Source organism: Paramormyrops kingsleyae, chromosome 10 (genome assembly GCF_048594095.1).
Source record: "Paramormyrops kingsleyae isolate MSU_618 chromosome 10, PKINGS_0.4, whole genome shotgun sequence".
Classification (NCBI taxonomy): Eukaryota; Metazoa; Chordata; class Actinopteri; order Osteoglossiformes; family Mormyridae; genus Paramormyrops; species Paramormyrops kingsleyae.
Window position 1 is genome coordinate 9,519,990 of NC_132806.1, and position 10,147 is coordinate 9,530,136.

Sequence of the window (10,147 nt, forward strand, 5' to 3'; positions counted from 1 at the left end):
CTCAGCAGCTGTTAACAGTGGGAATGGGGAACATGAGGGCGCCTTGTTAGCTGGATGAAACTCCTTCTCCAGGTAGATCGGGGGCAGGGCTTGCAGCTCTGTGAAACAGTGGGGCATTGTCCCCCTCCCCAGGACATTATGGAGTCCGTTCTCATGTTTGCCTTACCCGCCACACTCCCCCTTGTTCAGAGGTTTATGTAACCTGTGGAAGCCCTTTATACTTGCATGTGCAACTTTGGTGCTGACCCCTGGTGTTTGGTGGAGGAACATCGCCAAAAATATGTCACCTCTGAAGCCAGTTTCTATCTCTGTGGCGACAAACACACCCACAGTGGGTAAGGAGCCAGTCTAATCTCCAAATCAAGTTGCTAAGCTTGCCTGCTTCACACAGTTGCAGGACATACCGTAGATAACCAGTCTTCTAACATGAGTGCATTCTGTCACAAGTCCCAGAAAAGCACCAAGAGGCTGGGTTGGGGGGGGGGGGGCTTTGTCCCTCACCTCTACAGTAACCTGACTACAAGTGGTGGGTGAGTCGCTCCGGGGCTTGTCCGGCAGATTAGCATCCCAGATGAATTCTCAGCGCCACCTTAGTGGTGCTTACAGGCCGCCCCTGCAGCTCTGCGTTACCTTCCGCTGTTCCTCTAAGCCCGGCAGCAGAGATAAGAGCTCCCGGTCGCATGCAGACGTGCATGCGCATTAACACGCACCGGCACTGTGGCGGCACTCGCTCAGCCACACGACGCCGGGCGTCTTATCGGAGGTCAAACTCCTCCACTGCTGGCATATATGAAGGGCAAATCAGGGATGGGAGGGAAAGGAGGGGGGGGGGAGCTGGAAAAATAAGTCAATGAGGCCAGCATGTGGAGCATCAAGGGGGGCAGCGATGTGGATTTAATGCGACGGTCACGCTGCCAGAGCTCGTTAATGATTAGGGCAAAGCGGGAGAAAAAGGCAGCGCCACGCTGACTGTGGTCCACTAAGCAGCCGGAGAAGTTTGTGGATGAAGGAAGAGAGGCTGAGCTGGGGGCGGTGTGGGGGGGGGGCTGGTTTTGAGGTGACTGATAAGGGAGAGAGCGCCTGCTGCAATTTCAGCTCTCCTCTGCATGCTCGTCAGAGGAACAATGGAAAGGGGAGATTAGACCTAATTCCAAAGAGAGAGAGAGAGAGTGAGTGAGAGAGAGAGAGAGAGAGAGTGCACACACTTCAGAGAGAAAGAAAACAAAACACATTCCTGAAGAACAGGAGCAATCAGCAAAGACGGGGTGGGGGGGGGGGGGCAGGGTGTCTACATGGGGGGGCGCCAGGCAAATTAAAACCGTCTCAACAGCGGGATAGAGGAACTCAAACTTCACGGTCCAACAGAAACTCGGACGGGCCCGATTGTGAGGAAGGACGTCCTGGAAGAGCAGGTACGGGCAATTGGGGGATTCTTTATGCCTTTACACAGGGGAGCCTGGGAAGAGACTCAAGCAATCCATCTGTTTAAGAGCCTGAGGAATCAGGACGGGGAGTCGGGCTGTTTGTATGTGCTGGAAGGCACCTAGGTCACCTGAAGGAATGATTTCACACTTATAGATGTACCATGATTTGAAACAGCTAAACTGTGGATCTCCTGCTTATTCAAAGAACTGTTCCACACAGACTTAACAGCATTAATCATCCTTACTGAGCATCATCTTCTCATCAGCTCAAATTCTCCCTGCATATTGGACATCTGTAATTCCTCAATGCTGGGAAAGATTCCTAACCCCTCGGAAAGCAACGGGACTCCGTATTTCTATTTTTAAAACGCGAGTGACTGCAATATTTGTTTAACAGTATCCACCAGCTTCCGTGGATAATCAAAGAAGCTGTGGGATTCAGTCTGGCTCGACTTTCAGATTGAAAAGGCTGAGGAATAAACCTTATCTTATTTTTCTTGAGGAAGAGAGGGAGGTGGGCAGCTAGGAACAGCTAGTCCCGGCCGGGTGGGAGTACACAGAGGAAGGAGAAGGGAGAGAGAACAGGGCGTGTGCTGGAGCAGCCCGGTGCCAGTAGGAGAAGACATGCCGAGCAGGTGGAGGTCCTAGCAGGAGAGTCCCAAGCAGGTCACACCCTCTGAAGGATTCTCACACGAGACACCTGGGGAGGGCTCCGGAGCACAGAGGACATGGGGGCGCGAGGCACGGAAAACGCGCCTGAGGGAAAGCAGGCCGTATGCCGGACTAGCAGCCACCTCTCCAACTCCACCTACCGCAAGATTAAGAGAGTCTTGAGCTTCAAGAGACGTGAGTACCCAGAAGCCCCCAGCCCCTGTGCTTTTACGGCAGCGACACGCGCTACAGCAATCAGTAGGGTTCTGACCTTGAGGCTGAGAGTGGAAGAAGACTATCACAGTCCTGGGGTAAAGGGATTCAACAGGAGCACCTGTGCTGGTTGTAGCAATGATATGATGCCTGTCCAATCATCTCCTTGGTCAGGGTCTCAGGGGAGCCTGGGACCTCTAACAGGGAGCACTGGGCTGGGGCACACCCACGACAGATTGCCAGTTTGTCACTGGGCACTTTAGAAAAGACAGCTCTTCCAGAGAGCACCTGCATAGCATGGGGAGAACAAGGCAACCACGCTACACATTGAGTAACCAAGCCCCCCCCCCCCAGCCCCCCCATGTTGTGATATCCTCCAGGGAAGTCAAGGTCAAGCAGAAAAGACTAAACCCGCTGGTGATTCAAACTGCTTTAGGCTATGCAGCTTCCAGGGTAAATGTCACTTTAAGTCATGCTGATAACGAGCTGTGCTCTAGCTGTGCATAAGCACAGGTCCCCTTTGCAGGGGGTCATTGGACGGCATATATCCTGGTTAATGTTTCTTTGAACACTGTTACCCATTAGCAGTCATAGGGAATGTTAGGAGCAGAACCACCCTGTCCCACCTCTCTCCCTCTTTTCTCCTCCTTTCTTGCTTTCCACTCCCAACAATTTGAGAGAATTGAGATTTTGAAACCCACACTGGATGGAGTTACTCAGCATTAACACTGGCTGGTGTTACCCATGCCCATTACTTACTGTATTAGCCAGCACTGGTTTGCAGTAGGAATGGCAGAGCTTGTTAGTCCCTAAGCCTCATTTCCCACATCACTTGCGTGATGTGATATGGACTCGGTCCCGCACACATCGCCTCGTCTTAAGTCTTGCACCTCTCTGCCCTTAAGGTGTCTTTGGGCAGCGTCTGGAGGAGACTGTGGTCTACGAGCGGCGCTATGGAGAGCATGCAGCACCCCTGGTGGTGGAGCAGTGCGTGGCATTTATCCGTGAGCACGGCCTGCAGGAAGTGGGGCTTTTCCGGCAGCCCGGCCAGGCCACGCTGGTTAAGGAGCTCCAGGTGGCCTTTGACACCGGGGAGAAACCCACATTTGACAGGTGGGCCAGGCTTCTTCATAATGCTTTTCTTTTAAGGGAATATGCGAAACCATATGAGGCTTTTGGTGATTCGATATGGTCAAACAGGTGTGCAATCATTTCCTGAATAACTGCACTTGTGAATCGTAATGTTAAACGAATGTCAAAACACATAACCACAACATGCATTAATGAGTAACTAGCCGTGTTCGCGTGCGCTCCTGTACGATGCAGTTCCACGGACGTCCACACGGTGGCCTCCCTGCTGAAACTTTACCTGCGGGAGCTGCCTGAGCCAGTGGTTCCCTTCTCCCGCTACCAGGAATTCCTGCAGTGCGGAAAGAGAGTCCACTTGGAAAGGAGACAGGTACATGTCACTGGAGGCAGGAGAAACGGAGCTCAGAAGGCCACAGTGGCTGGGATCACTGCCACCATCAGTCACCAACAGCTCTTCTGGGGGCACTTTAAAACTCGTAACAAATCTGTCTCCTATAGACTCTAGAAGATCTGAAGAAACTGCTGCACGAGCTACCGGTCGCTAACTTCAGCCTGCTGCACTACGTCTGCCGGTGAGTGTGTGACACACAGCAACGGTGTCCTGCCCATGACATCGACACAGCGACAGCGGGCAGCTCTCCTGCTTCCATTCACAGCACCGCTATCAAGGTTCCTGCTTTAGCTTTTACGCGATCCAGGTGATATAATATGAATTTGCTCATGAAATGAGCTGGAAATAGTAGGAATCATTTGCAGACAGATTTGTTCCACAACAGCGAGTCCCCATGCTGCGTTGCTGAACACTTCACACTGGGAATGAGTGCAGAGCAGACATCTCCCACACATTACTCACACAAGCTGCCATCTCCATTCCTCTAAGCCAGTGTTTCCAAATCCGGTTCTCAGAGACCCACAGACGGTCCATGTTTTTGCTCCCTCCCAGCACCCTGCCAGATGGTCCGTGTTTTTGCTCCCTGCCAGACAGTCCACTTTTTTGCTCCCTCCCAGCTCGCTGCCAGATGCTCCATGTTTTTGCCCCTCCCAGCTACCTGCCAGATGGTTCACTTATTTGCTCCCTCCCAATTCCCTGCCAGACAATCTACTTTTTTGCTCCCTCTCAGCTCTCTACCAGACGGTCCACGTTTTTGCTCCCTTCCAACTCCTTACCTGGGAGGGATCAAAAACGTGGACTGTCTGCAGGTCTCCAAAGACCGGATTGGGAAACAATGCCCTAAGCAAATACGGAACCTCATACACGGTTAAACATCTTAATCAAACATCTTAATCCTGCCTTGTGGGTCCATCTCCCGCAGCATGGCTTTCTGAATCACTACATTGTGTGCACCATCTGTCTCCCCATTCCAGGTTCCTGTTTGAAGTGCAGTCACATTCCCACATAAACAAAATGAGCACCCAGAACCTAGCCACCGTGTTTGGGCCGAACATCCTGCGGCCCAAAGCTGATGACCCGGAGAGCATCATCGAAGGTTTGCGTCTGTTAGTAATTCAATCCCCCACCAACAGGCACATGTAACCATTATTATTTAGCATTCCAAGTCAACATCATTTGTAGTATAGATATAGTCAACAAGGGGCAAAAAAAGTGTAACCTGGGAGAAAAAAAGAGTCTTATCCGCAAAGGGCCGGTGTATATGCGGGTTTTTGCTGTGACTCCCTAATTAGATTACTAATTAGTGAACTGATTGGCTGAAGAGTCCTCACACCTGGGTTTGAACAGCTGACCTAAAGGTTATCCCAAAAACCTGCATACAGACCGGCCCTTTGTGGATAAAACTGACCACCCCTTCTGTATGTAATTGTACCTTGTGGTCTACTTTAAGGTACAGAAATTGACTCAGAGAAACATACCCAGGGTACAAACAACATTATTGTACCATCACTGATACAAAAATGTTCCTGTGCCAAGCAAAGGTACAAATTGGTACTATTTTTTTAACCAGACACTGTACAAAAAACAACTACAGATAATCAGAGGATTAACTATATAAGAGAAAGTTTATGATTAATGTATAATCCAAATTTAGCCAGGGTGAGGCACTGCAGCGCAGGAGAGCATGACGACGGCATTAGTTGTGAATGTTTACCGTGGTAACAGGTCATGTCCGTGTGACCTCCCCCTGCGGGCCCCCCAGCCGCGGAGCAGAAAGACGCTTCTGTAATTCCATCTGTGCCACTTCAGGCACTTTCCCAGGACGCCTAACCTTCAGACAGGGCAGCTGAGGCCCCCTGAGCCCTGAGCGAGCACATTCCTCCCGTGCGTGTGTGAGGGAGAGGGAGAGCGTTTCTCTGAATGAGAGCATGCGCGTGCGTACGAGCGGCGGAGAGGCGGCTCATGTGACGGAGCAGCGCTGTGCCGTGAAAGACCACGTAGCCGGGGAGAGTGAGTGTGGTTCGGCATGTTCTCCCACAGGAGCAGCGCTGGTGCAGCAGCTGATGTCAGAGCTGATACAGGAGTGTGACGGCCTGTTTCTCAAGGACGCCGAAGCGGGACACGGGCCGGGCTCGCTCCTGCCGCCGGAACCTCCCGCAGATTCGGCTCGGTGGGTACAGAGATCCTGTCCAACCACGCTCGCCGAGGGCGGCCCCGGGCGCCACCAGGCCTCGCCACAGCTGTCGCTGCCCTTCGCCTCCACGCCCCGGGAATCTCCCCAGCCCACCGGAAACACCCCCCCAGCCCAGCACGCCTCGGAGATGGAGCTCTGCCTCCCAGCTCCGCACACCACCACTCCGGGGGGCCTTGGCGACTTTGCGCACAGCAGCTACCGCCTGCCCCATTCCCAGCGACAGGTCTTGGTGGAAAAGGCCACCCCCCTGCTCCGCACTGGCCCTCCTTATCATTCCCTCCTGCAGGAGGCCCATCAGGCCAGCGACGCTCATGAGAGCACTCTGTCTGTCTACGACAACATCCACCTGGCCAACCACAATCGGGCGTGTGCGGACAGCAGCTCCTGGTCCTCCTGCGAGATCATCCTCGAGGGAGCCGCTCTCAGCGTCAGCCCGGGCTCTGGTGGCCATTGCTCCTCCAGGACCGATGTGGACCAGCCTGGGCCCGGTTCCCTGACCTCCTTGGTCATCAGCGACGGGTCCCCCAGCAGCTGCAGTGACACCTTCCTGCCCCCAGCTGGCTCCGACCACCTGCCCGCACTGCATTCAAGCAGCAGATCCATCCAGAGCCTCGTCACTGGGCTCCAGCAGCAGATGGCCAGGCAGAAGGAGGAATACGAGAGCCAGATCAGAAGGTAATGACGTCTGCATGACAAGCTCCCGCTCACGCTTCTAGAATTACAGACTCCCACGTTTCAACGATTGCCCCACTTTCCAGTTCATCTCAGAGTTTTATAGTACAAAGACCACAGATCTCACCCTAAATCCTTTTCTTGTTACAATGTATTACTCTTTATAAAACACTGATCACTCCATATGGCAGGATTGGGATTCCGATTTAACTCCATTAAAGAACCCTCTTTTTCCTTAAATCACCCCAACAACAGATAGTTACTATAACAAAATGTATTACAGGCCAAAAGACTAAAGCATCTAATAATTTGAGCCTCACATAACCAGACTGATTCCATTTGTGGAAACGTTTTCCATGCTGAATTAGGTAAAACACAAGAGTCTCACTCAGCACAGTGATCCAACAAATGGAGCAGAAAAATCTAGATTAAAACAAGCATAAGACTCACAGAAATGCCAAATTTTTGTGAAGTGTGGATGCATCAGGGGCCTTGAGCCCCAGGTTGTGTGCTGCAGAGCATTCTGGGAACTGGCACACCGGTTCATTTTTAAAACCCACTCTAATACTAAGTGGTAGAACCGTAGGTCAGGTCTCGCCTGAAGCGCACATCTCTGGCAGCATGTCTGAAGCTTTCCCAGGCACTGTAGTTCCAAAGCGCTCTGATCAGAGCCCACGGTCCCCAAGAAGTCAGGGATCGACACTGATGAACACTCAGCATCCTCACAACAAGATGAAGGTGTGGTGGTGATTTTGTGTGTTTGGTCATGTGGCCACAAGGTCAAAAGATCACCAGCATCATCTCCCTGCTAAGCATGTACCCCTGTTTTCCTGACCCTGCACTGAAAGACGTGCTTATGCTACTCGAGTGTCCATAGCAGGGGAATGAAGCGTTCTCTATTCCTGTATTAATCATGGCCTTAACATGTGGCTGGTCTCCCAACCATGGCATTGGCGTGAGCATTTTCCATTCTAGCCCCAGAAATCTATGCACAATGTGTAAAAAGATGCATCACACATCAGCTTAAAGCAACACTGACATAGTGTAATAATTCAGAGTTCGAAATCATTAGCCATTTGAACTGCTGCCTGTCCCGTATTTAACAGGATATCCCTCTATTGAAAAATAAAATACTCTTTTTTCAACCAATGTGGGGTAAGATCAGTCCAACATATGTCACAGTCCTTTCACCCCCACCGTTACTAAATTTTATAATGGGGGCGGGGGGAGGTGTCCAGTATTTCTTCAGATTGAAAGTAGCAGTCCTGTTAGCCATAGCAATTTGTTTGCTTTGTATGGTAGGGGATGGCAAGCCAGCTCATTTTACTGTATTTTCTAATGTATTTCCATCCATCCATCCATCCATCCATCCATCCCCTTCTGCACTGTTGTATATGTTATATGTACAGCACTCAGCCTCTGCAGTTCCAGTTCTCTGACACGAGTGTCAGCTTGTCCCTCCAACCGCTTCCTCTTTCCTCAGCCTGGAGCAGCGCAACGAGGCCCTGCAGGGCGAGGTGTCCATCCTGCGCGGCAGCCTGGAGCAGCAGCGGCACTGGTACAGCGTGGTGCAGATCAAGATGCGCAACGCGGAGCGGGCCTGCGCAGACGCCGACCGCCGCAACGCCCTGCTCCAGCAGGAGATGGAGCAGTTCTTCGACACCTTCGGGGAGCTCACCAAGGAGGCCAGGAAGACTGAGCGTATCATCCAGAGTTTCTGAGAGGTAGACGTCCTGAGCAGGACCGACAGGCTGAGTAACGGACCTCCTGGAACCATCTGGCAGAACTTCATTACGGCCTGGACGGTCACTCTTGGGATTATTTGCCCCACAGGCTGCTGTGGAATTTTCTTTGAAGTCAGTGAGGTTTTTGCCAGTCTCTGCACTGCCGCCCTCCAGGGATTACGCTAAGATCAGCTCCAGCAGCATCCACTGAACCCAGGGCCGATGGAGGGGCATGGATACCCTGGCAGATTCAAGGGGCCCGGCACTTCAAAGGGGCCCCAGATTTTACCGAGGGGCCACTTGGGGTTGCAAAATCAACCATAGAGGGCCTAAGGTGATATTTTATCGGGGGGGGGGAGGGGGCAGAATCTCTAGCTATGCCCCTGACTACTGTGTGGGTTTTTATAATGCAGGTCACCACAGTCCTGCCTGCCCCCACCCACACACAGCTGGGCCAAACGACAGCAGCTTGGTAAAGTAGCTCTTTGTTAAATCACCTCTGATGCTGACAATAAATAAAGTGTAAGAGTTCACTTTGCTCTCCTTCTCTGCATGTAAGCACGCACACACACACACACACACACACACACACACAGGTTTGTAATTACCTATTGTATTCATATCCTTTAGTTTCACTTTTAGTTTTTTGATTGCATTCAAAATTCATTGTGCAGACCTGAAAAATGATCCCTACAATGTAATATAAATATAATCCCCACATACACACACTCACACATACACACACAGATTTGTAACAAAGGATAATGAAAAACAGACAGGAGCTCCACATACAGGTGTTTTCACAGCTGTGACACCTGCTCCTCATTACGCAGGTAACTGAGCCTGTTGCCTGTTTATGGATCCTTATATAAAGGGAGCATTGGCCATAGCTCATCATTACTCCTACATAGGGAGACCAAGTTCTGCTTTGCAGTAAAGACGACATCGGGGGCATTACGCAAAGAGAGGCGTCAGAGCAACACGAACATGCACATGGACAGTGTTCTATCTGCAGAGCGCCAATGTCATCAAGAAACAAAGCAAAATCCCGGACATTTCAGACATTTTTAGGTCCCAAAAAGGGGGGCAAGTCTGGGAAAAGGAGGGCGTACGGTCACCCTACTCCATACGGTCACGCTACTCCATACGGTCACCCTACTCCATACGGTCACGCTACTCCATACGGTCACCCTACTCCATACGGTCACGCTACTCCGACAGCACAGGGCTCAGTCTGACTGAATCAGAGGCTTGCTTGTGGGGCTTGATGCACTCAGTCCGTGTTCCTGCTGTGTCTGTCTCAGTTACCAGCATGTTCACCGGCTTGGTGGTTTCGGGTCTTGGTGTCGTGTCTTAGGGTTCATGGCTAGAACATGGCACTGAAAATCTGGACTGATGGTCCTGGGAGTCGGCTCCCCACAGCTGCTGTGTGGTGCCGCTGGCGTCCTGGCTTTGGGCTGTTCTGTGAGTGTCCTGCTTTCTGTGTTGCTGTCCCAATTCGGGCTTCCTGGTTCCTGATCTGGGTTCCTGATCTGTGCACCTCACCGGGGAGCCGTCCATCCAGTCAGCAGCCCAATTCCCAGTGCGTCCCTGATTCCTGCAGCAAACGTTCTGCAGGTCTCAGGGGCCAGTGGGCAGAAGGCCTGGTGTGATGGATGGATGGATGGATGGCCCCGTTTGGAGGTGCTTCTTCTCGAATCATGTGCATGAAAGCCACTGAATGTCTGGTCTGTAAGCTCGGAGTGCGAGTCATGACACCAGCCTGAGTGTAAAAATAAAAACAATAAGA

At 51.7% G+C, this 10,147-nt stretch overlaps 1 protein-coding gene across 1 annotated transcript; it reads left to right on the forward strand.

Annotated features, from left to right (window-relative positions):
- The first annotated feature begins 843 nt into the window (after window positions 1-843).
- On the forward strand, window positions 844-8,891 carry LOC111855468 (rho GTPase-activating protein 24-like). Its single transcript, XM_023834497.2, has 7 exons — window positions 844-2,270; window positions 3,194-3,401; window positions 3,615-3,747; window positions 3,876-3,949; window positions 4,743-4,864; window positions 5,809-6,637; window positions 8,118-8,891. The coding sequence occupies exons 1-7, from the start codon at window positions 2,153-2,155 to the stop codon at window positions 8,353-8,355; spliced, it is 1,722 nt and encodes a 573-aa protein (XP_023690265.1). The 5' UTR covers window positions 844-2,152; the 3' UTR covers window positions 8,356-8,891.
- The last annotated feature ends 1,256 nt before the right edge of the window (window positions 8,892-10,147 follow it).

Excerpts from the sequence above, each read along its gene's own strand:
- LOC111855468 (XM_023834497.2), top strand. The coding sequence starts at position 2,153 with ATGGGGGCGCGAGGCACGGAAAACGCGCCTGAGGGAAAGCAGGCCGTA. Across the intron at positions 3,402-3,614 it reads GAGAAACCCACATTTGACAG|TTCCACGGACGTCCACACGG; the intron begins GTGGGCCAGGCT and ends TGTACGATGCAG. Across the intron at positions 3,950-4,742 it reads CTGCTGCACTACGTCTGCCG|GTTCCTGTTTGAAGTGCAGT; the intron begins GTGAGTGTGTGA and ends TCCCCATTCCAG.